The 26,789-nt window shown below is 50.1% G+C and overlaps 1 protein-coding gene across 13 annotated transcripts in view; it reads left to right on the top strand.

Annotated features, from left to right (window-relative positions):
- Window positions 1-26,789, top strand: part of ArfGAP1 (ADP-ribosylation factor GTPase-activating protein 1) — a 46,945-nt gene that overhangs the window by 14,968 nt on the left and 5,188 nt on the right. For 3 of the 13 annotated variants that reach the window (XM_077640946.1, XM_077640947.1, XM_077640948.1), the window contains exons 10-14: window positions 507-566; window positions 2,336-2,478; window positions 4,533-4,556; window positions 5,297-5,326; window positions 23,919-24,035. In XM_077640946.1, the coding sequence (XP_077497072.1) occupies window positions 507-566; window positions 2,336-2,478; window positions 4,533-4,556; window positions 5,297-5,326; window positions 23,919-24,035 (374 nt within the window). The remainder of the gene's footprint in view (window positions 1-506; window positions 567-2,335; window positions 2,479-4,532; window positions 4,557-5,296; window positions 5,327-23,918; window positions 24,036-26,789) is intronic. The other 10 variants (XM_077640950.1, XM_077640951.1, XM_077640954.1 and 7 more) reach the window with 7 other exon arrangements.

Here is a 26,789-nt window from a genome sequence, read left to right as displayed (position 1 = left end):
GCTTTTTTCTTGACTTGTATCGAACTATAGCTTGGTGGCTGCAAAGTGGATGTTGATATCAGATGTGAGTATCGGACTACTGAAAGCTCATGGGTGAAGGCACCATGCAGCACTTGTAATTACCCACTGCCTGTGTGCTTGCACTCGCCGTCTCACAACCTTTTGTCAGCCGGGTGAAAGCTGCGGCAGCGAGGCAACAACTTCCAGGTCACACAGACTGTGAATGCATGATAACCGCATATTTTAGGGAACTGTGAAACGATGTGCTAGGCAGTCTCCCGTGAGCTGCCCTTATATTTTATTTCTGAGCTCCTGCTTGTTGCCGTGATGCATCAGACTGGTGCCAGTTTTCTTAATTTTAATTTTTGTTTTTCCCAACCCTTGGTCTTTTTTTTTCCATTTTCATTTTTATGTTGGGTTCCTTCCCCGGACCCCCTCCCAACAACGCAACGGGTGGTGTCTGCATGTGGTGTGAATTGGTGCATGCACATGTGCGCACACATCAGGTGAAAGACGGCACGCTCATTGGGGAACTGCAGACCCAGGTCACCACCATCAGCACCAAGGTGGGTTTGCTTGTTCCGAGGCACTTGCCGTTTGGAGGCCTTCGTTTGAGAGCAACACAGTGCCATCGTCTTGTCGGTTTTTGTGCACTTTCCACGTCTTTCTGCACTTGTGTGGGCTGTTCTGTGTTGTTGTGCTGTTTTTTTGCAAATTGCATTGTGGGCTCTTCCTGCATGCAGACCTGAGGCCAAATGCTCGTGGGCCACACAGTGGTGTTAAGAGAGAAAGTGTGCACATTTGATCCATCTGTGCCCTTTCAATTCGTGCGCAAACAATTTGGAGAAATCTGTTATTTGATAGGTGTGGTGCAAATTTTGATGGAATTTATATATTTTTTTATTTGAAATAATCACAAACTAGGAGTTGCAGCAGAGTGGGCGTTCATGTAGGTACATGCGAAAAAAAAAGGAAAAAGAATTTTTCAGTTTTTATAGAGCAAGAGGAGGTTTTGAGAAATGAAAGAAACTGTGAAGTTTCGTCGGCGAAAGGGAGCAGAATTTCGACTCAGTATATAACTTTAATTTCTTAAAAACGTTACCAGACTGGCAGAGTTGCATGTCAACGCCTGTTAGCTGTCAGTGTGCTGTCTGTATGTGTGTTTTCTATACACTGCTGTTCACATTTCACAAGAAGGATAATTTGAATGTTTCGGTACTTTTTTTTTTTTTGCTGTGTCTTAGCTTTGAAACTAGAACTGATATTAGCATCGTGAAAAATACGCCTTTTAGAGCGTTTAAAGCATAAGTGTGGGCAGAGCCTATGCATGGTATAGATAAGCCCACAGTAATGGACTACAGCAGGGCCTTTGTCCTACCAGAAAAAGGCAGGTTTATCAAACTGTGAAATTCCTTGTGTACAGGGTGCAGTGTCCCCTGATGTGGTTGCAGTAAAATATGCAGAGACCTGGAAAATAATGAGTAGAAACGCATCAAGCCTGAGGACATGTGAAATGAACACAGACGTTCATGCTTTTTGGTAGCTCTGAGATGGGAAACATCTAAAGCAGCTTCCTCACCTTTTACTAAGCAGGTAAACATATGTGGCTTCTTCATACATGCCTGACGTGCTGCGAGGAAAACTCTTTTGAGGCTAAATGTAGTGTCTCTCTGTGACTGTGAAACACCTGACTTCAATTAATCCTCTCGCAAATGATCGTTGAGGGAAAAAAATGTGAACAATTCACTCTTGCATGAAATCTCTATATCACCTTTGGCATCTGTCTAAATGCGCTATGTGAGGCTGCCACATTTTTAGCACTATGTTATCTGAGTGCAACACAGCTAAACTAGTGGTGAAATTTAGAATTGCTGGTTAGGTGAAGGGCTTTGCTGACATGTTTGTGCAATCTCTGCAGAAGTATGGCCTCTTTAGAACCATGCTGCCACAAGTCGTGCATTCACATGCACCTTAATAAGCCACGCTGAGAACACAAGATTCATTGCTCTGGTTCATATCTGAACATTGGCTGCGTTCTGTCCCTCCTACGTGTCGTGCTACGTGCAGCATACCAGCAAATTAAATGGTTTATCATGGCTGTCTTGTATCACATAGAAGTGATTTGGCTTTCAGGACTCCTATGCAGCTAGTTGATCCCAAGATTTGGCATTTGCAACGTGTGTCAAACTTTTTAGCTTGCAGTCATGTGGCAAGAAATTGAGCTCACATTGGGAAAGAGAGTCACTTACAGTACCTTCTGTTGCTAACCTCAGGTTCCCGTGCTCCTGTTTCGCTTTTTTTTTCCCCTTCCTGGCCGCGTGGGGTTGTGCAACAGGTGGTGGACGTGAGTCGGCGCGGAGTGCAGGACCTTTCGACGCTGTTCGCCCAGAAGGCCACCACGCTGGAGACTGCCGAGGGTGCCCCCAACGAGAAATCCTCACTCCTCTTCGCCACCTCTTCTCCGTCGTCACGGGACAGGTTCGTGACGGCCCTTCTTTTTTTTTTTCCTTGCACGCATTTCCAGAGTGTGGATTTCCCTGCTGAGTTGTGTGCAGTGGGGCGAAACTTTGGTTGCTTTTCGTTGTTTTGTGTTATTCCTTTTTTTTTGTTAGTGCTTGATTGCCAATTGGCAACGGTGAAAGCGAGGCAAAACTGAAAAAGCAGTTTGACTGCCTGCCCCCCACTGCCTACGAGGCAGACAGCATGTGGCTGCTGAAAAGCTTGCATCGAGGAATTAAAGGAGGCGCACTAAGCCAGTACTTGTTGAACACGAAGTAAATCAGAAATGAAATGCAAATATCAAACAGAGCGGATCACTAAGGGAAGCAGATACAAAGAAGAGATGCAATTCTAAACATCAGTAACGTCTAAAAAATACACTAGATTAGTAAATAGCAGTACAGTCACAAGGGCAACAAAAAATATGCATCTGCAACAGAGACTGACCCCTTCTTTTTCCAACCGGTTTCGGCTTCACTTACAAAGATCTATTTGTTTTTGAAGACTGCGCTGTGTAAGAAGTAATTATGTGCGGGAAACAAGGGAGCATTAACACTGGTGTTAGCTTGGCCCTGGTACAGTTTGAAATGGTAAAAAAGTTAGGTATATTGTATAAAAGTGTGAGTGAGCAACTGCAGCCATCATATAAGCTGATTTGAAAATATGGATAATTCAAACTGCTGACGTGGTCCCGGCCAGCATCGCCATAAGTCTACGACGTCTCATGGTCGCTAATTCAGACGATATGGGCCTTGCACCGGTTAATTCGAATAGGCTCCTGAAAGGAGGCCGTAGCCAGGTATGACCGGCGCAGCAAGTGATAATCCGAATAGTCCTACTCAAACCTGAAGTTCATGCTGCAGAGTCACTTGCACATCTCTTGACGTGTGCAACGGCAGACGTGGCGACGAGCAAGCGGCCTGTCTCGAAGAAGTCACACCGCAGTTTCAGTTTCGGTTCTCTGAGCTTCTTGTCAGCCTGCATCAGCCAGCCAAACGAGCCCAGCTGCGCACTGCTTCTGGTGCTGGTTGGAGTGTCTCGTTAGTCTTTTTCTAGCCGCTTGTTTCTTTTTCTTTTTTTCTCGCTGCTTCGGCGCCACCGAGCATTTCCGTCCACTCGGTTCTTTTCTGTTCTTTAAGTGCGCTGAAACTGCATTGGAGCGATGCAGTAGCGGTGGAGCTCTACCGCTAGAAATAGTCATTGTCGTGTTGTTTTCATCCAGAGCAAGAAGGAAAAATAAGGAATTGCAAAAATGAGGGTGTGCAATGCAGTTTTTGCTGTCATTTCTTTGCTCTGAGAGGGGACGAAGAGTTGGGATGTTTCTTTTTAGAAAACTGTCGTGTGCGCTGGATTTTTGGTTGCATGAATGCTTTTCTCATGAGCCAAGAAATCGCCAAATGTTACATCAAACTTGTTCATATCTGCAAGCAAGCCGTGGTGGTCATCAGTTGTTTTTGGGTTAGCTTTGACCTCACAGGGAGAGGATGCTGTTTGTGGGGCAGCTTCAGCAACTGGAAGCATATAGCCTTATCCCGCACAGGGGCTGGTAGAAGCAGGGAGGGGAGCTTGCACCGCTCTTCTGGCAGGGGGTGGGTGGGGGAAAGCACGGTGGAAGCCTGGATGGGGAAGCAAGGAGTGCAGCCTTGATTCTAGCAGGGATGGCATCCGCAAATGCCACGCGAGGTCACAAAAAGCTGTACAGCATGCGTATGCAACTTGCCTTTCGCTGAGTTCTGCGCACCGTGTGACATAGAGCAAAGGTAAACTCTTTCTACTTTCACTGTGCTTGTCACTGAAGCCGTTGTGATTGAAAAGTTACAGGCAGCAGTGAGTACGCACTTGTATTGATACAAGCGTTTTTACGTGGAGAGTCCGCATTAGCATTTGTTGCCAACTTATTTGCTGTGTAATTTTCACAGTGTCGGCATAGACATTCAGCCCTCTCGAGAGCATTGTGTTTGCTGTGTTTATTTCTTCATCGGCGCTCTGATTTTCATGGCCTGTCTTGCACTTGTTTTTCTGCTTTATTGCAGTACACAGGTAGACGTATCCACTAAGTAAGTTTTTCGTGTGAAGTTTTCATTGAATTGTCTTGTTTGGTACTGATAGTAGGGTATGAGGATATATATTGTCACGAGGTGATGACAGTGTTGTAGACCACGTGTTCTCAAAGTGGGTTCCATTCAAGGGTTCCGCGCAGTGGCTCCGTGAGCTGCTTTTGTGGATTCCGTGAGCACCCATGCTGGCCATTCCCCCCTTTCCAGTACACTTCTTAGAGGCAGGTGCAGACCAGACACTGTATCTGGTCTGTTAACACGTTCACTGCATTGTGGGTCACCAGTAGGTCACATCGTGTATTCCTGCTGTGTGACACGAATCCTAAGGGGTGCTATGAACCCATGAGACAGCTCAGGTTTTTCAAAGGGCCTACGAAAAATGCACATGTCAGGCTGCTGTTGCCATCTGTTGTTGGTTTCAATAAGTTGATTTTGCTGGAGGTTCACTGGTGGGTCACACCGTACCCACGAAAATCAAAGGGTGGCCCACTGGTGCGCTACGACACACAGGGATTAGGACCGCAGTGAACCTGTGAAATGTGAATGAATGGAGCCAGGGAACCAATTTTTATTGAGAACAACAATTGCATGGAGTTGCCCGCGGTGGCTCTTATAAATAATTTTTACTGTTCCTTGACTTTGGAACACTAAATTTTCTTGCATGTCGCAGATGTTGACATTTGTTCAGCAGCAAAAGATGCATTTCTGGCTGAGAAAGTTCGATTTAAAAAAATTTACAGATGCTCAGATGGCTTAGAGCAATCAACTACGTAAGCAGAACACACTTTTTGAATGATGCTTTTTCCTTTTGCCTGCAAGTATCACCAGTAATTTAGTTATACCTTGGCTGGCTTTTAATGCTCGTGAATCATATATTTAGTGCTTTTACGTTTGTTCCAATATGCACATTTCGCCTTGGCACACCGCATTGGACGAACCGATGACGCGCACTTGCTTTCGACACCACTTTCCCTCTCCTCACTCGCTGCCCGTCAAGGGTGGATCTCGCGCTCAGCTCTCTGCAGGTGCTGGCGGCTTCACAGTGTGATCACGCAGAGACACACACCGGCATTTTCGCCTAATGGCACTTGTCATCTTGTACTGCGTACATAGCAAAATATTCCCGCAAGTTGATTCAAACTCGTGATGCCACTGTTTCAATGACTCTGTAGCATAGCCTCCAGCATCTGAGCCCCGAAATCGGTGTAAACGCACACATTTCTCGGTCTTTTCTCCCTTATAAATGCTCAGTTTACGGTGAGAGTGGTCTCTTTGAATTAGAACGTGTATATACAGCTAACACCTCTCAGAGGGAAATAACGAGTTGCATTTCACAGCTGGGCTGGGTTGTGTGCACCGATAAGTGGTCACGTGGTGTCGCCGCAGAACAACACTTTATTAGTTTCGCGGATGAAGGAAGTTAGATAATTAGCGGAGTTTGGCGAGGGAGTAACACTAGAAGCAAACTGGCATAATGGATTCCAGAGACACTTTATGCGCTGCATTTATTATGGGATAGTTTAGTAAAGTTTATGGGGTCTAACGTCGCAAAGCGACTTGGGCTATGAGGGACGCCGTAGTGAAGGGCTCCGGAAATTTCGACCACCTGGGGTTCTTTAACATGCACTGACATCGCACAGTACACGGGCCTCTAGAATTTCGCCTCCATCGAAATTCGACCGCAGAGGCCGGGATCGAACCCGCGTCTTTCGGGTCAGCAGCCGAGCGCCATAACCACTGAGCCACAGCGGCGGCACTTATTATGGGGTAGGCACTGCCCATTTAATCTGTGACGTTATGTTTCATTCTGACCATAATCTTGCAGTGTGTTTCAGTCAGCTGTCGGTTCCTTCATGAAAAGCTTGTAGTCCGATACCTTCGAATTGAGCAGTCGCCACGTCGCCTGGACTGCACCTGCTTGAGATGGGTGGACTCACTGTGCCCGTGGCAAGGCGAGCTTGGCGACCGCGCAGAGACGCGTTGAATGAGGAGCAGTCTCCAGTTTCAGCGTAGCGCGTACCGCGCTCGGCCAGTGCGCGAGCGCTGATTGGTCCCTACGCGGCAGTCGTGCACGCCGCTGGGCAGCTCGTGGTGCCATCTGGCGCCCCCAAAGCGATCTGATTTTGCGCGTTGATGGCGCGCGCTTTAGAGAGCTTTGGAGCACCGTAATCTGCTTTAGCGGGGACCCAACTGCGCCGACGCGGCGGCATGTGTGCGTCCGCACCTGGCCCATCGGGGCTATGTGCACATACGCAGAAGGCTTCGCGCGCAAGCGCACATACGCTTCACGGAATCGGGGCGCCATCCGCGCTTACGCGTTGCCGGCTGGCGGCTATGGTTAGCGCTTACGATAAACGCCATGCTAAAACCTCTCTAACAGAGATTTAGCATAGTGTGACCCACGCCCGCTACCGCGATCAGATTCCGCGGGGAGTCATTGCGCATGCCCAGTCCGCTGTAGGGGCACCAGCTCATGACCAGCTGGCCGGCCAGCTGCGCGCACTCCTGCCGCGTCGAAACCAGTCGGCGCGTGCGCCCTGGCGGCGGCGTGGAAGCGAATCGCGCAATGCTAAACGTCTCTGTTAGAGAGGTTTTAGCATGGCGTTTATCGTCAGCGCTAACCGTAGCCGCCATCCGGCAATGCGTAAGCGCGGATGGCGCCCCGATTCCGTGAAGCGCATGTTCACTTGCGCGCGAAGCCTTCTGCGTATGTGCACATAGCCCCGATGGGCCAGGCAGGTGCGGACGCACACATGCCGCCGCGCAGGCGTAGTTGGGTCCCCGCTTAAGCAGATTACGGTGCTCAAAAGCTCTCTAAAGCGCGCGCCATCGACGCGCAAGAGCAGGTCGCCGTGGGGGCGCCAGATGGCACCACGGGCTGCCCCAGCGGCGTGCACGCATGCCGCGTGCGATGTCGAGAAGAGAGCACACGCGGAATACGTCTTCGCTGTTTTTTTTTTTTCCGGCGCGGAAAAAACTGGGGCCCGGTGCTGAAAACATGCATGCTGCCGAGCTTTGGTGCCCAAAGGGGACGAATATGTAGCCGGCGGCGACTGCAGTAACCGAACCGTCGACCCTCGGCGCGTCGCGTGCTGAGGCGCCGTCCCCCGCCCGATCCTCCTGGCGTGTACTTATGTTACCCCGGCTGTAGTTGTGCGTGTACGTGATAAGAGACCTCCGTGCGTATGTTACCTTACCATCCCACCTCCCCCCTGCGTTCGGCCTATTCCTGTTAGTTAATTGCCTGGAACGATCAGCGGCTCGGCTGCGTCGGATGTCTGGAGAGAGAGAGGGGGGGGGGGTGGAGTCGTGTTGGCCGGTGCGAAAAGTGGCTGCGCATTCCTTTGCTTGGCACACAGCGTGGTGGTTAGCAGCTTCGCAGACCTTTGGCCTTCAGTTGAAGGCCGCAGTAATGCGGAATGTATTTAAGGGCTGCTAAATAAACGGAAGAAATGCACCTGGAGGGTCGTTACTGGTGTCTCCGTAAACTTAGAATCCATCACTGTCCAAGGACGATGATCTGATTAAAGTGAGGTGGTAAAAGCGGAAATGTTGGTTTCGAGCCACAGTGACCGCGGGCATATTGCGTCGTTGCGGCCAATCTCGAAAGTACCGTGATTGGCAACCTCCTGCACTTCGTTCTACCTCTTGAACATTTTCGTCCTGCGACGCACCGAGACTTCGAAAAGTGGCGGCATAATACGCGGGTCGAAGGGCGGGCGAATCCATCCGCGCCTAAAACGTAGTCCACGCTCGGCGAAAATTGCAGCCAGAGGGCGCGAGCAGTCAGCGCCTCACAGCTTTGAGAGTGACTTTTCAGTGCTAGCCACTCCGTTTTGTACCGCTCTCTGCTTTCGTATAAACACTCGGCGAAGCTTTCGATAAGAACGAATCATACGTGGCGGAGTCATACGAATCATGCCCGCCGCGGTAGCTCAGTGGTTAGGGCGCTCGGCTACTGATCCGGAGTTCCCGGGTTCGAACCCGACCGCGGCGGCTGCGTCTTTATGGAGGAAAAACGCTAAGGCGCCCGTGTGCTGTGCGATGTCACTGCACGTTAAAGTTGGCTTGTATCGATAGAATAGCAGCTCCTGATCACAAAAACGCCACTCTTCCTGAAAACAAAGTTCTTGTAATGTACAAAATAGCAAGAACCAAAACACGGGTATCGCCGCCACAGGCCAATCTCGCAAGTACAAGCGTGATGACTTCCTAGGACAAGAGGCGCCACCTTGAAGGAATTTTCCTTACTTCATGGATGTTACGAATCTCTGAGGCTGGCAAAGGAAGGTTGCGCACCGCACCACTGGCCGACTGAAATCACGGAGTCTGCGTTTACGTCACGTTTCACGTCACTCCGTTCTGTGACGTCATAAGAGTTGCCGTGACGTCATAAGAGCGGCGGGAAAACATTTTCAACTTCGAATCCAAATTTCTTTGAAATAAATGCAACTTTCGCGCCCGGACAAGCGGCAACAAAGCCATGAAATGTCGAACTATTAGATTTTGCTAACAAAAAAAAATTGATAGAGTTCTCCTTAGTGTCCCTTTAAAGATCCCCAGGTGGTCGAGATTATTCCGGAGCCCTCCACTACGGCACCTCTTTCTCCCTTTCTTCTTTCACTCTCTCCTTTGTCCCTTCCCTTATGGCGCGGTTCAGGTGTCCGCCGATATATGAGACAGATACTGCGCCATTCCCCCCCCCCCCCATAAAAAAAGCAATTATTATTACGTGGCGGAGTAACACAGTGTGGCGGACGCACTTTTTGCGATGCCTCCGCAGCGTTGCCTGCTATGCATGAAACGGGGTATGGACCATTCCGGACGTCACCGAAAGTTTTCCAGCGAAGCACGGGGCCCTGACCGCGCGAAGGAAACATATTACGTTCGAAAAGCGTGTTGTCGTAGCCCCGCTCGCGGAGAGAAGGCAGTCAGTCACGCGCTATACCTACACCGGCATCGCTGTGGCGAGGCTCAAAGTATCGCAGCCCAGGCCGCCGCGAAACATAAACAACCTCGTGCTAGCCGCAGACGCCTCTTTAGCGCGGTACAAAGTGTTCTCGCGGGGAAATGCGTCGCGGGGACGTTGTCTTCGCCGAGCCTTGTAGCTGGGCCTCGGCTAAAACGTTAAATAGTGGCCCACGGAGCTCGCTTCCCGGCGTGCGGCAGTGAGCGTATTCCATTTTAGTGTCCCCTGAAGGGAAAGCTTCACCCCCGCGCTGCAAGGGAACTCCGGAGGATTTTCTGAACATTGGTTCGATCCCCAGTGCCACCGGGTACCCACCGGTGATACATTGGGTGCAAGCTTTCCCCTGGTCTGGTGCTGAGCTTATTTAGGGTGAAATAATAATAATTTGTTTTGGGGGAAAGGAAATGGCGTAGTATCTGCCTCATATATCGGCGGACACCTGAACCGTGCCGTAAGGGAAGGGATAAAGGAGGGAGTGAAAAAAGGAAGGAAGAAAGAGGTGCCGTGTTGGAGGGCTCCGGAATAATTTCTACCACCTGGGGATCTTTAACGTGCACTGACATCGCACAACACACGGGCGCCTTAGCGTTTTGCCTCCATCGAAACGCAGCCACCGCGGTCGGGTTCGAACCCGGGAACTCCGGATCAGTAGCCCAGCGCCCTAACCACTGAGCCACCGCGGCGGGCCTTCTGTAGGGTTAAATGCTTGCGAAATGGGCCTTTGACCGTACCTTGAGAAAAAGAAAAAAAAAACAACCTTGTGCCATATAATGCTCTTTGGCCGCAGATGCCTTTGCGCCAGAAAAATTCATCATTTTCTGGACATCTTCAGTTCACTATCGCGTTCTATTTCTTGGATCTCCCTGCCTATAGTTTCGATAAGTAGTGTCTCAGGATATTGGGGAGAGCAGTTATAAAACGGCAAGAGCCAGGAAACCGAAACTATAGGTTTCGGCCAAAGTATGACGTCACGGATACCGTCACAAAACGTTTCGCGTGCGCGTCGGTTGGCTGGACTGACGACTGCAAGTGACAGTTAATAATAATAATTGGTTTTTTGGGGGAAAGGAAATGGCACAGTATCTGTCTCATATATCGTTGGACACCTGAACCGCGCCGTAAGGGAAGGGATAAAGGAGGGAGTGAAAGAAGGAAGGAAGAGAGAGGTGCCGTAGTGGAGGGCTCCGGAAGAATTTCGACCACCTGGGGATCTTTAACGTGCACTGACATCGCACAGCACACGGGCGCCTTAGCGTTTTTCCTCCATAAAAACGCAGCCGCCGCGGTCGGAGTGACAGTTTCGCTCGTTGTATTATTTATTCTAAAATTACCAACCACGCGCTGCATTTTATTTTCCGCAGCGAACGCAGAACGAACATTGACGGACATTCGGCCCGTGACGTCACAAACGCAAGGTTGCCCGCCCGTACAATTCGACCTGACTGAGGACACGAAACGGGGCAGATTTTAAAATTCACTTGCGCAAGAAGGAGGCACCTCCCGACTGCGAAATTTGGCACAACTATGGATAAAATGCGTGGAGGCAAAAAGGAAGAAAAAAAAACGCTGGAAGAGATTCGGCGTGACCATTGTGGGGGACTGCGTGAGAGCCTACTTCGGGTCGGCGCATATATTGTGCTTACAGCACTGAACGCGTTCTGTTTTATTTGTTTCTTCGTTGCGTTCTTCTAATGTCGTCGGCAAGCGAGGCTATATATGTAATTTACACGGTGCGCTCTTCAGGTTGCGGGAGTTTGCTTTTTGGGAACAAAGGAGACTCGATGAAAAACTGTATGCGTAAGCCATTGGTAGCCTGGCCAAGAGAATGGAGATAAAAATACAAACGCAGCACTAGCGGCGAGGAATTCGACTCAAGCAGCTGCAGTATATAGCGGCCACGCGAATTTCTTTTTAACCGATTCTCTGAACGCGTGCGGTCGACTCGTTGTGGGCTGAATGTGGTTTCACATCTGCTTCTCAGCGTTTAACGTTTGGAGAACTGTATTGGCGTATTCGTGTTGGGCCTCTGTTCACAAAAACTTGCGCACACACATACAGCCATACGCTCCAAGCGTGCGTTATAGTTTTTAATGCCCGCAAACGGCGCGTGACAAGACGCAGCTGCTTGCCGCAAAATTCTTTAACCGTACTAATAGTTAGGAAACTCCCGAGTCAAAAATATGGACATGACTTCCGCCTAGGTTTTAGAGGGGCTAGCGATGGGGGTGCCGCCTATGAGCCGGGGGATCATCTATATGAGCGCGGTTCTCGACGCTTCTTTCTCCGCGATAACCGTGTTCCGAGCTGTCCCGAGGAGTTAGTGTGAATGCCGCTCGGTGGCGCTACAATCGGCAAGCGACAGAGCTTTGCACCGAGCAGAGTGTCATATTTTGATGCATGGGCTGTGTAGGGAGTTTGCGATCTACGGCGTATTATCAAGTAGCTGTCTCGCGCATAGGGTGTACGGAGCGATTAGAAGCCGCCTATTCTCGGAACTCTACACGGCATTTAGCAGAAGGCGTTATGGTATCGCTCTGCGGGTCTCTTTCAACGTCTGGCTTTGAGTGCGTCATACTTATGGTTGCACAGATTGGACATTGTCGGCTGTTGGTGTTTAGTAGGTGGACAAACAAACTATACACGCCCCGTTGGAAAACGCAGAAAAGTGTGTGTTTGTGGTAGGAAGGGGGAGGGGGCTTCCCAGCTATGTTCTGAAATGCGGTGCACTTCATCGCGTCACGCGTTTGTTTTTATTTGCACAGTAGAGGCTGGCGCGGGAACAAAGGCGCCGTCTTTTGTTCCCGCTTCCCTTGTTGACTTCGTTGGACTCCGCTTGAACAGGAAAGAGCAAACCCGAAAATGCAGGCCGGCTGTATGCCGTGGACCACCGCATCGCGTCTCAGCCGTCGTTGAAAGACGATTGGTTCGAAGACCGGGTCATAGCAGCCGCAGCGATGAAACGCCTTGTGCTCGAGCCAAACCTAATCGTGTTCGTGGTGCTCGCGAACGGCTTATATGCCTCGAATGCGAACGGCATGTAGGGTGCGACAAATGTTTGCGTGTAAGCGTTAAGACGACGGCCATTTGCGCAACGGCTCTGTGTTTCGCTGCGTGTCGTGCACATTGCACATACGCGTGTGCTTCGAACTGCGAGCAGAACCGTTTCTAAGCGGTCAGTCGTGCTGGAAACGTCGCTCGGGATATATAGTTTACTTTTTGTTCTCTTAATCTTTCCGCTGTTTTTTTTTTTTATCGGGGGGGGGGATCGCGTGAGCGGTGAGGAAAGCAGTGTCCGGGCTCCGCGAAATCAAGAAAAATGTATGCCGCGTCCGCATCCATGCCTGCATATAAGCGTCGTGCGGCGAGAGGCCTTCTTGCCGTTTAGTGTCGGTTTCGTGGGGAATCGTTTTTCCGTCTTTCTGTGCGGTTCCGATTTTTCCCTGGTTGATGTGCGTGTGCGCTCGAGCCGCATTTTTCTTTCTTTCTTTCTTTCTTTCTTTCTTTCTTTCTTTCTTTCTTTCTTTCTTTCTTTCTTTCTTTCTTTCTTTCTTTCGTTTAGTCGGGGAGAGATGTATAGCGGCGGCCCCATTCGTCTTACTATTCGCGGGCTCCGGCCTCCGCTGGAGGCGTCCGTTATACCGTGCATCTGTCTTTTGGCTTTTTCTCATTTTGTCCCCCCCCCTGCTTCTTCGCCGTCCGAATTTCGCCGCGAATATAACGTACCACGTATACGGGCGCGCTTTTCCCCTATATGTATACACCGTGGTTGGGTTTCCCCGTGGAGGCTTTCCTTCGCTGCGTATGCGTACGGCCGTTGCTTCGGCGGGTCCGTCCGGAGGCCGCTGTTGGGAAGACCCTTCGACTCTGTCTTTTGTTTGCTGTTGGTGCGCCGAGTTAATAATAGCGCATACAGTGGACGTAGCCTCGGGTCTCTGCGCTTTCGTATGCGTCACTACGAGGCGGCACCGACGCGCGTAACAATAGAATTTGTCTTCCATCGCCGCCGTGTGTTAGGCCTAGCCCGTAGATGGCGACGTCGTCTGCACGTCCTTCCGGGCTGCAGACGACGGTTTGCCGCAGACGGCGGTGAGTGTGCGTGTGTCGTCTGCTTCCTGTGGGCGCCGTGTCGTCTGCATCGTCCCGCAACGGCCGCATACACATATGCATACACTGGTGTGTCTGCGGCAAACCATTCGGAGCAGACGGCAGCGGCCCTCGCGCGCCAGTGGGTTAGAGACCACGGCCTAAATGGTCTTCCCGAGACCACTGGGCTGTTGGAATAATGGTACCCAACAATGGCGCGCGGACGCCCCCGGCTCCGCGGTGTGTGCGATGAAGCACCTTCTGCTTATGGTGCCGGCCCGGTCATTGACGGAGTGGGCGGCTTCTCTGAGGCGGTAGTCGCGAACTGCCTTGTGTCCACAAATAATCTTTGTCGTTAGGCGCTGGTATAGTGCTGTCTAAAGGTGGCCGTATAAAAAATGAACGGACCATTCTTGGGGCGAAGTGGACTTCTGTACGCGAGGCATCTGGTCGCAGAAGACATTTTCGAAAACCCCTGGGGGCCGCAACACACAGATTCTGTGGCATGGTTTGGTTTTCGGCCACATCATGCTTTAAAGAGAGGACTGTGCTAGTTGTTCAGAACAGCGGAAACTTTTTCGGGAATATGAAAGATATATATTTGCCTAGTGCCCATGAATATTTAATAAAGGCGCGAACCTCTTGTTTTACCCATGGTTTGCGTTTTATGCCAAAACTGAACACGCAGCTGTAAGGAAGCGGAGAACGCTGTCGGCGGTGGTTCCTCTGTGAACCTGCGTGATTGCTGCCTCTTTAATGAAAACTCCGCGCTTAAACGTTTTCTTTCTCAACGGTCTTGTTCGCCATTAGCCGGTCGATGATTATCTGTCCTAGAGTCACTAAATAAAGTCTTCATTTAGTGACTCTAATCTGTCCCATGTATTCTGTGCCGACTGTCTTCGCACTCGAGGCGCTATTTGTGAAAAACTGTTTGGGTGGCTTGTCCGATAGAAATTCTCACTTGCAAGGAAAAAAAAAAATTCTTTCTTGGCTGTCACTCGTTTCATCGGGTATCGCGTCCTCTGTAGGCTACGACCCGCAGCCGCCTCTGGTAAAAAGAATACTTTGCTTGGTCATCCGAAGGCTCGATTCCAGAATTTTGACAGCTGGTGTTTCCATTCAATAAAAAGACTAAAGGTGGTCGAAACCATCCTTGTTGTTATGCTCGGATAAAACTCGAGAATGAAGTGGCAAGTGCCCCTCAAAGGAGCCCCTCCAGCCAGTGGCGTCGGCCGATTCCCTTTGACCTCATTTTTCACGCAGCCAAATGCTGTCGTCCTTACATAGGTGCGCAACAGTCCCAAACGCATTTTCCACCGTAACAGGTTAGACAGTCGCGCAGTCGGTACATTGGTGGCCTGTTTGCCGGCGTTGCTGCCTCAGTACAGGCTGTTTCGTGCGAGCATCTCGCCCGTGTTTGGAGACGGGATGAGAGAACGGTTCGACAGTGTCTTGAAGAAAGTCTGTAGGTTAGGACGCTTGCTGAAGCATTCTGTTCGCCGCATCTATGGGCACATGGGGGCCAGCGCTTCAGCGGCTATATGCAGCGTATGTACGTACAGTCATGAGCAATAGGCTCCCATTACTTCAAGTCCTCGAGCCGTTCATGCTATTGTTTCGAAAATAGAATCCCACTAGCCCGCACATTAAGCTTATCGAATATGGCGTCTGTCATCGTCGTCGTTGTTCAGCCTGCAGGTTTGCGCCCTAGCGCGAATTGACGAAATTTTACTGAAACCGCGTGAATCTCGGTCCGGAGCCGGCGGAGCCCTCAGTCTGGGGTTCCCGATGAGGTCGCTAAGAACGCGACTTCGGCGTTGATATGGCCTCGTGGCTGCGGCCGTATTTCTACGTGGCGATTTCTGGTCGGTTACTGATGTCTATTGCCATGAGCAGGTTATTGGTGACGGCTCATGGTGTAGATGGCGACGTCCACATGGCGTCGTCGTGTGTGCCTGACCGGTCATTTTCAATCTGTGCAGCAAAGTCGTTTTTGCGGTTTTGCCCCCATCCTGGTAGCTGAGCAACTGCTATTCTTTCTTTTTCTTCGTGTCAATCACTTCCATTGAGATTGAAATATTAAATGAGGGAGCGTTCGTTAGGTTTAAGCGCTTTATTTCCGCGTGCGTCTGCGTGGGAGGCGGAAGAGAACGATTCGAATTCGCCTGCTTCGAACGAGAACCGATTTCCTCCGCCACGCGCTTGTGGCCATTGCGCGGTCAGTGAGGGAACCGGATTGCGAAATTCCAACTATTCGCACATTCCCCAAGCGCGCTCCACGTGCGAAACCGGCTTAACAGGTGCGAGCTTTTGCATGTGCGACACGTGCGCTTGCTCGCGTATAATCGGAGCAGACGGGACTGAGAGAGTGCTCGACAATCGCGATCGTCTGCGTCCACCGCGGAAGCGGATCGTCTGCTCCCGTGGAACGCTCTGGCGGGCCGTCTGCTTTGCTACTGTACGCGCTCGCGTCCGCATGTAATCGACCCTAATGGAGTACGCCTCAAGCGCGAGAGTGGTCCAGCGTGTGTTCCCGTTCCGACGTGCATGCATTCGGCGAAGGACGAATCGCCCTCGCGGTAACTGATTTGTCGGCCGCCGCCTCGCATTTGCGTAGTACGTCGTACGGAGCCGCACGATCGGAGAGCAGCAGCGGCGACGGTCTCGAGGATCGTGTGGAGGAGGGGGAGAGGGTGCGCCGGTTTCCTTATAAGAGGCCGTTCGTGCGTGTCGGCGCCGGGGGGTTTCTTTTCTGCCTTTGTTGTTGCGGAGTGCGGGGCACCGGTGAAGTCATCGGGCGACGTGGGCGTAACCAGATCTGAAGGACGGGCAGCGCCCGCGCTCGAAGCCGGCGGAGGAGGACGGGGGGAGGGCAGAATGCGGATTCCCTGGTGCTCGCATGCTGTGTGCTGCAGTTTTCGTTTGTTTATTTCTCTCTCTCCATCTGAGCGGACCGCGCCGTAGCCGGTGCTCCATTTGTTGGACAAGGCGACTCTTCCTTTTTCTTGGCCAGCTCGAACCCGTCGTCATCTGGTAGCAGCGATCGTACATTCTTCTTCGAGGAAGGGGGTGCGAGGGCTGTGTAGAACAGCTCATGAAGTTTTTTTTTTTTTTGCTAATGAGACCATAAAAATCCAGCGGAGATGATCGACACAGTGTATTTTTGGAACTGCACTTGCCCGCGGCACCGCTTGCAGCCAGGCACTAGAAGAAAGAAGTCGAGGGAATAGAGAATCAGCGCCATTCGATGGTTGCAGTCTTCTTCAGCTGTGCCCCGTACTTCGATGAACAAAAGCGGAAGTTTACATCGGGGGCAAGAAAGGGAATAAAAGCAAAAGGCGGTCTGCCGTCGCCTGTTGACGTCATCCGGATTCGGCCTGGATATCGGTCGTCCACTGCGCGATCGCGCCGCCGCAGGAATTCCTTCCCCCCCCCCCCCCCCCCCCCACCCCCCCCCCCCCGCAGCAAGCAGGAAGCAGCTCGCTCGCATTTCGAAGAGCAGAGCCGTCGCCGGGTGAAGGACTCCGATCTGTAACTGACACCCGTGTTTGCTCTTTCGAAGGATGGCTCGCTGCGTTTCCCCCCTTTTGACACCTCGTTCTGGCTGTCGTTGGCAGCGAGCCGGCCGCTTCCGACAGCTAGGGTCGCTCGCCTGGGCGTCACGTGACGTGGCCGCGTCGAAAACAAGCGAAGGCGACGTCTGTCGCGCGGCGTGTATTTTTAATTGGCGGTCGCATTAGTTAATTAAGGCGGCCGCTGTCATAAAGTGAGATGGATTGGACGAGCGCATTATGGCCGCCGCATTTTTTCTCGTCGTCTGCTTGACGTCGCGTGAGCTTTAGCAGACGACGGGGGTGCTCGCTTCCGTAGCCGACTTTGAACGAAGCCAGGACAAAATAAAGGAGGCTAACGTGTGGTGGCGAAGGAAACCTCTATTGTGCCCCCCCCCCTTTTTTTTTCCCCTTTGGTTGCTAGCTGTGGCGCTGTGTAGCTTCTGTAGCGCTTCGCGTTTTTTTTTTTTCTTTCGTACTTTCTCCCTGACAGGGGATGGATCGAGCATCACGTCCCGTGCCACGATTCTGTCAGGAAAAAGGAGCACGCCATAACCCCCGCCGCCGAGGAAGGGGTAGACGTGAAAGAGAAAACGGCATTAGGGGAGAGAAAATGCGGCTATATTTTCGGAACGCGAGCGAATGAGCGCGCGAACGGGTTTTCGCGGTGGTGGGGTTAGCTTATAGCCGACTGGCTTTCTTTCCTTCTCTTTTTTTTATTCGTCTTCTCTCGTTCGTTTCGCCGACTGGCCGCGCGTCTTTCCACTTGTTTCGCTTTGACCTCTGGCGACCGGTCGCGGAACTGCGCCGCCGGTCTGCCGCCCGCTTCTTGTTTCTATTGCGCATTTCTCGAGCGCGCTGTTGCTTTTAGTTCCTTCCCGGTCGTGCCTTTTTTGCTGCTGCTGCTGCTGCCCATCGCCGCCGCGTCTCTTGCTTTTCTCCACCCGGCGCGGCACGTTCTTCTCCCCCCTTCAGTCGCAGCGGCGTAGGCGGGCGTTGGCCAGGGTAGGAAGGAGGTCCGCGTGCGACGTCGTTTGCCGTTGCCTCTTCCACCCACCGCTCTCCGCTAAAGCGCGCTCGCCCTTCTGCTGCCGCCACCGTGCTTTTGTCCCAACTGTTTGGTTTCCTTCGGTGCTGCGGACTGACGCGCACAAAGCTCGGCGTCTGCGACGGCGGCAACGCGAGCGGCGACTCGGAGGCAGTGAACAATCCGGTCTCCCGGGCTCGCTGATCGCCGGCGCAGACGATTGCTCGCGCGCTTGGGGCGCCGTTTTGCAGACGACGAGCTCTTTTTTTCGCCGGCAGGGCGCGGCCATGTTGGCCGGGTAGCGCTGCTTTTGACGCTTGTGCTGTCGGCGATCCTGCGAGCATCGCGGTTCTCCTTTCGGCCATCGTTGCGGTTTCGTGTTGGTGGTGTGCGCGCGCGAGCTCGTGGTGTATACTAGCTTCTTGCGGTGGTGTGTGTCCGTGGTGCGAGTACCGATACCTCCGAGTGAGTGTTGTGTCGGAGTGTTGCGCCCTGCCGTTTTCTTTGCACCAGACGTGTCAGCTGTTGAGCTGTGCCCGAAAGCACCTGTCTCTCCCTCCTGGTGAAACATCAGTGCGCGGCGCCGTCGCATCACCGGCACATGATCGTGCACGGCTATTTTTAGTGCTGCGTCGGAGAGAGAGCCGAATCTGCGTGGGATGCTCGTTGCGGGAGCCGCCGCCGCAGTCGCGGTGGACGTCGGGATAATCGCCCATCATCGATCCACTGAGGCCTCGGTCGGAGCTCCTCATCCCCGCGCCAACTGCGTCGGTCCTCGGGTGGCGCTCGTCTGCTCCTCGGCGCGTCTCCATCCGTCGCTCTCGTGAGCCTCGCGGCGGCGGCGACTCTAATCGTTGTCGCGCTTTCGCGGTCGCGCCGATAAAGGGCGACCGCCGCGCGTCCAGAGTGCGCGCACGCTTGTTGTGATATACGCGTCAGCTCCGCTTGTTGTCGTCGTCGTTGCTGCGACTGCGCATTCTCCCCGGAGCGGCCTGTCGCTGGGACGCACGCAGTCAGTCGGCGGTGGTGGTTGCACCGAAGCGCACAGCTGCTGGTCCCGCGCTGTTCGCGCCATGGAGTGGCTGTACAAGAACGCTGGCATCGGCCAGCATGCGCTTCTCCTCCAGGAGCCCAACAAAGGCGCCGCCGCGCGAAAGGGTTGCCGGGTGGCTCGCCAGGCCAAGTGAGTTGTCGCGCATAGGGCATGCGTCGCTCTGTTTGCCACTGCTGCCTTTGCGGATCCGCTTTTTTTTTTGTCGCCTTCTTTCGCTGGCGCGCATATGGCGGTCTGGAACTGGGCGAAGTATTGCTGAAGCGAGGTGACAGTGACGTGTGTGTCTGCTTGTTGTGGTTTGGGGTACGGGTAGGCAGTTGTCACGGTCCCTCGAGTAATGACGGTGACGGTATCGTGTGTGTGTGTGTGTGTGTGTGTGTGTGTGTGTGTGTGTGTGTGTGTGTGTGTGTGTGTGTGTGTGTGTGTGTGTGTGTGTGTGTGTGTGTGTGTGTGTGTGTGTGTGCGCGCGTGCGTGCGTGCGTGCGTGCGTGCGTGCGTGCGCGCGCGCGTATGTCAGGAAAGGAACGGCATAGTAACTGACTTGCTCAGTGTGAACACCAGAACCCGCGAGAGTCCAGGGAAGGTTAATTGAAAGGAGGGAGGGGAAGGGAATAGAGAGAGGCAGTCACCATCATTGTGGAATGTAAGACGTTAATGCAGACCACCAAGGGTTCCTCGACGCGCACTGACATCGCGATGACGTGCCACTGAACAAAGCTGTACAAAAAGGACAAAAAGAAGATGCCCGTTTGTGCGATTCAACCTCTGAGAATGATGAAGCCGCCTAAGTGTGTTGTTGTAAGAATTTCGTTAAAGCGAAAAATAATTTTGCCCTTTTGCGATGGCTGTCTGAGAACCGCACTTTTTTTTCTTTGTAACAGTACTCCGTAAATGTTAATTAGTAATATACATGGGTCTTGGACTCGAAACATCGCGTGGACCGTTCAGAACTCAGTTTCCCGCTGCACACGTGAAGCTTCAGGCCCCACTCGGCTATCAGTGACAAGAGCAACAGAGTACTATAATACGCACAGCTTACATGCAGAACTCGTACACACATTCAGACTAATACCAGTGCTAATACCATGGGCTGATTGATCTACCACTATTGTTAGTGAGGAGTGGTTAATGAGCAAACTTTTCTACTCATATTTTGGCACACTATGTAATTTACAGCAGGCATATTCCAAGACAATTGACTGGAAAGTTCGATCAGGTGAGGAACATCATTACCATCCAAACAGTGAAAACAGCTCTCTAAAATGAACAGCAAAGCATTCTCAGGTGGAACCAGCAGATCCCGGTTGGGACCAGCAAGTTTTGATGCTGGAACCAGTTGGCACAGTACAAAAACAGCAAGTTTTGCTGCTAAGACCAGTTGGTACAATACAGAACAGCAAATTTTGATGCTTAGACCAGTTGGCTCAATACAAAACTAGCGAAGTTCCTGCTCGAACCACTTGGTCCTCTAAAATGACTTCGCTGGTTCCTGTTGGAACCAGCTGGCACAGTACAGAACAGCAAGTTTTTGATCCTTAAACCAGTTGGTTCAGTACAACACCAGCAAGGTTCCTGCTGGAACCAGTTCGCACAGTACAAGGACAGCAAGTTTTGCTGCTGAGACCAGTTTGCACAGTACAGAACGGCAAGTTTTGCTGCTGGGACCAGTTGGCTGAGTACAAAACCAGCAACATTCCTGCTGGAACCAGTTGGTCCAGTACAAAACCATCAAGTTTTTCTGCTGGAACCAGCTAGCTGAGGGCAAAACCAATATGGGACCGACCGAAACCAGCAAACTCCAGCACAAACAAGCAGATTGTCAGCTGGAAGTTCTCACTCGGATGGCTTGTTGATATCGAAACCTGCAGTGAATATGACGATGTAGATTTCATGAGGCCTGTGTAGACATTATAAATTAGCTAGCAGATTTTATGAGCAAATCCATGCAGTTTCATTGAACCCCATACCTCCCCAACCCCAGCGACTCGTTTTTGCGCTCTGCCTCAACAAGTTGTGCAACTGATGTTAGTTACCAGTGGTTGGCAACATGAGACTAGGTTTTTATTGCGGCAACTTACGTTGCCAATGCAATCGTCCTTGAAATTTCTTTTGCAATTTTTGCATGAAAATTTAATTGTTACTTTTCCACTGGGATGTTGTTTGGGCAGATACGATGCCAACATATGATGTGTCAAATGTTGCGAGTGTGCTGTTGGGCAAGTTAGGTTGGTTTGGATATTTTCATGCAACATTGGTAGGATCCCCAGGATATTCTGGATCTTACAATATCTTCATAAGTACTTACAACCATGACAATGAAAGATTTGCATTGTGGCATCTTTGAACAGTTTGTTTTGTGCAAACATGGCAACTGTTAAGACAACAGTTAAGACCTCGGAGTACATTCCACATGCATCTGTTCAAGGATGTCTGAAATGTAGCAAGATTGAATACTAGCTGGGGAAGGTTTTTTTTTTTTTTTTTTTCCGGCCATGTTTTATGTACTGGTGTTCCTCAAGTATTGAAAAGGGTACTTGCGCAGTCATTCACGCCTTTTTGTAAGCATCCTATGCAAGACAGTGGGATGTTTTTGCTGTTGTTCCATTCAGTTCTGCGAGATTGGTTTGTAACACTCGTGGCCTTAGCCCTGCTGTGGCTAGGCTTAGCATTTACTCTCTGCTTAGTGCTGCATTACTGTTGAACTACTGATAAAAGTACAGATGGAGAAGAAAGTGAAGTTGGGTTGAAGTGATGCCACCCAAGATAATATTTTACTCCAGGCATTCAGCCTTTCACCTTTCCATTAGAACTGACGTGTCACAATTTCCGCCTGACCTTTCGTTCTGCGTCTCGGAGAGAGCTCCTTGCAGCATTCGCACGCTTGCCGTCACCTCTGTTGTGTCTTAGCTGGCGTCCGCTGCATGCATAATTGTTTTGTGTGCCATTGTGGCTTAGATAATGGAGTGGCTGGCTGGGAGAGTTCCTCTCGAATCTTTTGTAACAAAAGACATGCCGCATGAGTCACAGTTCAGTGTCTCCTCTCATAATCATGCCTCGATTGTGCTTGTTCGGGTAGTTGTCACAAACTTTGGCTTAGTAAATGATACGTGAATAATGAAGCAAAATAATATTAATAATGTAATAGGCGTAAATGTGCGCTGCTGTCCGATAGCCATGAATAAACCAAAAGAAATGTTGAGAATAGAAAAATGTCAGCTGCCGTATGGGTCAGCAAAAAAAAAAAATATTCTGCACTTACATTCCTTTTTGCAGGTTAATGGTTACTGGCATTTTTATGTTCTTTGCATTTGCTTTATTTTTTGCTCGTAATGATGCAACGAGTGTATGTGTATAAATTCGTTTTCTCTCTAATGCAGTAAGCCAGTCGTGAGAACAGCTTGTGACCAGTTGTGTTCTTATTCATTGTCCCTTGTCTTTAATTGCTGTGGGCCTTTCAAAAATGCATTTGAAGCAGCTTTCCAGACTTTCAGTTTCTCTGATTACCCGCTGGGTATTGGTTTTCACTGCCACTTCATTGAGGAACTACTTTAAACAGAATTTTAATGTTTATAAAGGCAAATGATGGCACCATTTTTGCATGAAATTGCATATAAAATGCACCTGAGGGTGTGCCTATGAAGGTGGTGTCCATTGGGTGCAAGCTGCTGTCAGAACTATCAGAGCAGTACTTAATTTCTTGTGTGCTTCAAAAGTAGCAGTGTTTCTCAGTTTTTGGTACTTATTCTTTGCTGTCTAACAAAATTGATTTAAAAAGGCAGTGAAAAATGTTTACCGTGGAACAGGCTAAGGGAAGCTAGGACTTACAAGGCAAACTTAGAGAATGGCCGTGGTTGCAAGATTCAAACATATATTGCCTTGGCGAAGTGAACAAAGCTTGTATAACACTACTTGTCAGGTTCGGCCCTTGTTTGACATCTGTGCAGATATTGAAACATTTTTCTTGGCATCTCTTTAACATTCGTGTCATTTGTGAACCTATAAACAATTCACCTGTAGCGTGGTAGCGCTTCCTGTTATTCAGTAATTATCTCGCATGCTTAAAGCGTTGCTTTTCTTCTTTTTTTTTAACCTGAAAAAGTGGAAAACTCAACATACATTCTTATGTCATACTTATCAGACACTCAGCTTCATCATTCACAGAATTAGCACATGCCTGCTAGCGTACTGAAAAGAGCTTGGATTCACCAAAATGAGAAACAGGTGTCTTACTAGCATTTATTGATGAAAATATAGCAAAGCAAAAAAAAAGCTGATTGTATCTATTCCTTTGGTCTCATTCATGAGGCAGCTATTTTTTTTTTTCTTACGGCTGGTTGCAAATGGCACCGCACAGCAAAAAACTCGTTTCTCTAAAAAGTGACTCTCGGGTGAGCCATCCTTTCGTAGGAGTGGCCTGCGATGGACTGAAGGCATCGCTGTTATCTATGCTGTGTGGTGCACCGAAACCAAGCGTTGGTGCCAGTAGGTGTTTGTTGTGAAGCAGCAGAGGTGCCTCTGACAGCTTTCACTGCAACATGGCTGGCTCACTTGCTGCGTTCTTTATGTTGCTACCACATTTCCGCTGCTGCTGCTTTCGCTGCTGCCACACACACATCCTTTGTTTCTGTCTGTCTGTGTGTGTCTGCATGTGTGCGTCTCTGTGCACGTCTCACCGCAGGAACCAGAATCCTGACTGCAGCGACACCCCGTTGCTGCAGCAGCACGACCAGCCATTCAGCCCCGAGCGAGAAGAGGACGGCTGGAACTGGTCGGGGGGCGGCAACGGCGGCACTAGGTGCGCTGCTGCTCGTGATGCTCTCTCTCTCTCTCTCCGTAAATCAATTCTTGTTTGTGCGGTGCATTTTCTGCGCGTTTCCCCGCTTGAATGTTAACACCGCTCGCACTGCCACCACCCCCGCCTCTCACTGTTTGTGCTTGCCTGTTTGCGTCCCTATATTTTGTTGCTCACTGTTTAACTCACTGCCGTTTTGGTAATTAAATGGACACTGAGAAAAACTCAGTCCAATTATTTTTCTGATTAAATTTGGTGCTCTGACACCCTTTGGTATGTTGCCATTTTCCCGATAGCAAAAGACGAATTTATATCCAAGAAAAATGAATTTCAAAAATTTTCCCACCAAATTCAGACTAGTGATGTCTGTATTGAAAAGGACTGGTTGTCACCGTTTTGTAGTGAATGCCAGTGTAGCCTTGCTTCTGCAGTTCGCATTCAAAAATTGGTGCTAACGAAAGCAGTTTAATTGCAAAATTGGCCAATAATGGCAACACTTGTATTTCGTTTCTTGGTCTTTTCTAGCTTTTAACGCTCAGTTTTTTTTTTTGTTAGAGTGGTCTCTTCGTGATTGCACCGCGGTACACTATTGACACAGGCCATCATCAGTTTGTCCTTTTAATGAAAATTCTGAACAACAACAATCTTCAATCAAATGCCTTTGGTTTTATTTTTATTTTATTTTCGTTAATTCTGTGCTGTGCTTCAGAGGTTGCAGCTTTGCTCATCTCCTTAGGTGAGAGAGAAAGAAATGGATTGCTCTCCACTGTGAAGGTGTCTTATCATTCATTGGCTTCCCTGGGTCTTTCTATTAAGGTACATGGTTGTGCCATTATACAGAATAGCAGTTCGTGTAACTTGTGTGGTTTCACATGGGTTGCCCAAGCCGCCGTAGAGAGGCCATTATGATACTGGCCACTCACTCTGTACTCTACTGGGGCTCTTGTTCTCCGCCTCGTATCCATTCTCCATGGTGCTTAGTAGTACTGGTCAGTCAAGATGTCGGTTAGATCTCTCTATGTGCTGGCAAGTTGTACCATGAGAGTGGCCTGTTAGATTTTTAATGTCGACCGGCAGTTCTGACAAAACATGTGGATGAGAGAGTGGGTACGAGCATTGCCACCACTGGTTCGGGATATTTGCTCTTCAAAGCCGCACTCCTTTAGCGAACTAAACACTTGTTGTGGGTGTGGTGCAGATTCTGTACTTGGTAAGCTTGTTTTTCATCCTTGTGTCTGAAAGATGCCGGCAGTGGGGCTTGGCACAAAGCACGCAGCTGGCTGCTTTGTGCTTGTCAGTTGAGCAATCCTCTCTTTGGTGGTGGCCTGTTGGCCCCCTGGTAAACTGGCTGTTTGTTGGACTTTGAATTGCTTTGCTGTTTTTATCTCGTTGCCTAATAGGAAAGACTCTAAAACAAAAGGCTCACAGATGTCATTGTTTGGTGCACATTGCCCTGGCTCAATGGCCTCTGAAGTGGCTTGCCCTGGAAAGCTTGGTTTGTGGAAAGCCGACTGAAGAATGCTTTCAAACTGGCCTTTGGCTGAAAACAGCAAAGGTTAATGAGCAGGCAGGCGATGTGACTGTGTAGACAAGATAAGGTCTGCACTCACCACAAAACAGACATCTTCGTCGGAGCTCTCGAAGACTGTCTTGAGGGTCAAGGGCACCAAAGCGGCGCGTTCGCACACTTCTGCCCGCCATATCTCAGCTTGGACACAAAATGTCGTATCTCAAACGTGGGCCGTCTTCTGTGGTCGTGAGCAGATGGGGCGGCTTTAAACTGGTCAGCTCTGGATGCGGGCTTGGCCCTCGGTCTGTTGGCTTCTGAGGTTGTTCTAGACAGAGGCTGTACGGTGATATGACACTAATATAAGATCAAAAAATAAAAGCGCTACGTAAGGGAAGTGAACCAATTTCAAACTGCGATTGAGATGTGTGTTGTCGAACACTTGCTGCGTGGTGGCGTTGACTGGCAAGCATCAGAAACTTGCCGCTGTTGAGTCGGGGCATCACAGGCAGTATGCTGCTAAGATGGGAATGCTTCATTTTCTTTTTTTCCTGCAATTGAACATAATATAAAACAAGCACTGATGTGTTGCCTGCCTAAAATGAAGTGTAGCTTTTTTTTTTTGCCGCATGTCATGGGAGTTTAGTTTCATTGTCTGGCTTTTGTGCATATAGCATGGGGTATGCGATGTTGGTTTACCGTACGTTGAAAAAAAAAAAAAAGAATGGTTCTCCTTTTTTTTCGTATGTTTGTTGTTATGTGCCAGTCTTGGAAATTGGTGGATGGGCGTAGCCATGCATGTTGGAGCCGATTGTATTTGCTTTAAGTTTTGTATTTGCCTGGGTGGGTGGCTTGCAACTCGAGAGTATGCCTCTGTGAGGGTTTGGAACATGGATGGTGAACGGTTGTCTGTGGTTGCTGCCAGCTGGTCCTTGCAATGACTCACAAGTAGGCAGCAGAGCCCCCCGCATGGCATGTGCTGTACGTTACATGCGAACCGTGTTTTCATATGTTCTCTTCTCTCTTTCTCATCAACAGTGGCTATTTCTTTTAGTCAGCAACACTTCCCATGGAACAGCAGGTGGGCACTTTTGAAAGGCCAGCGCCAGTTCTCCCCACAACCAGGAGAACATTGGCTGATCACTTGTCTTCATTGCGACCTCATTCAACAGACTTGGTGTTAGAAATTATTTCTTTCTCTTGCTCATTTATGAGGCCACAATTGTTGTTATGGTCAGACAGTGACCTCT

Source organism: Amblyomma americanum, chromosome 10, assembly GCF_052857255.1.
Source record: "Amblyomma americanum isolate KBUSLIRL-KWMA chromosome 10, ASM5285725v1, whole genome shotgun sequence".
NCBI lineage: Eukaryota > Metazoa > Arthropoda > Arachnida > Ixodida > Ixodidae > Amblyomma > Amblyomma americanum.
This window is presented reverse-complemented; position numbering and strand designations above follow the sequence as displayed.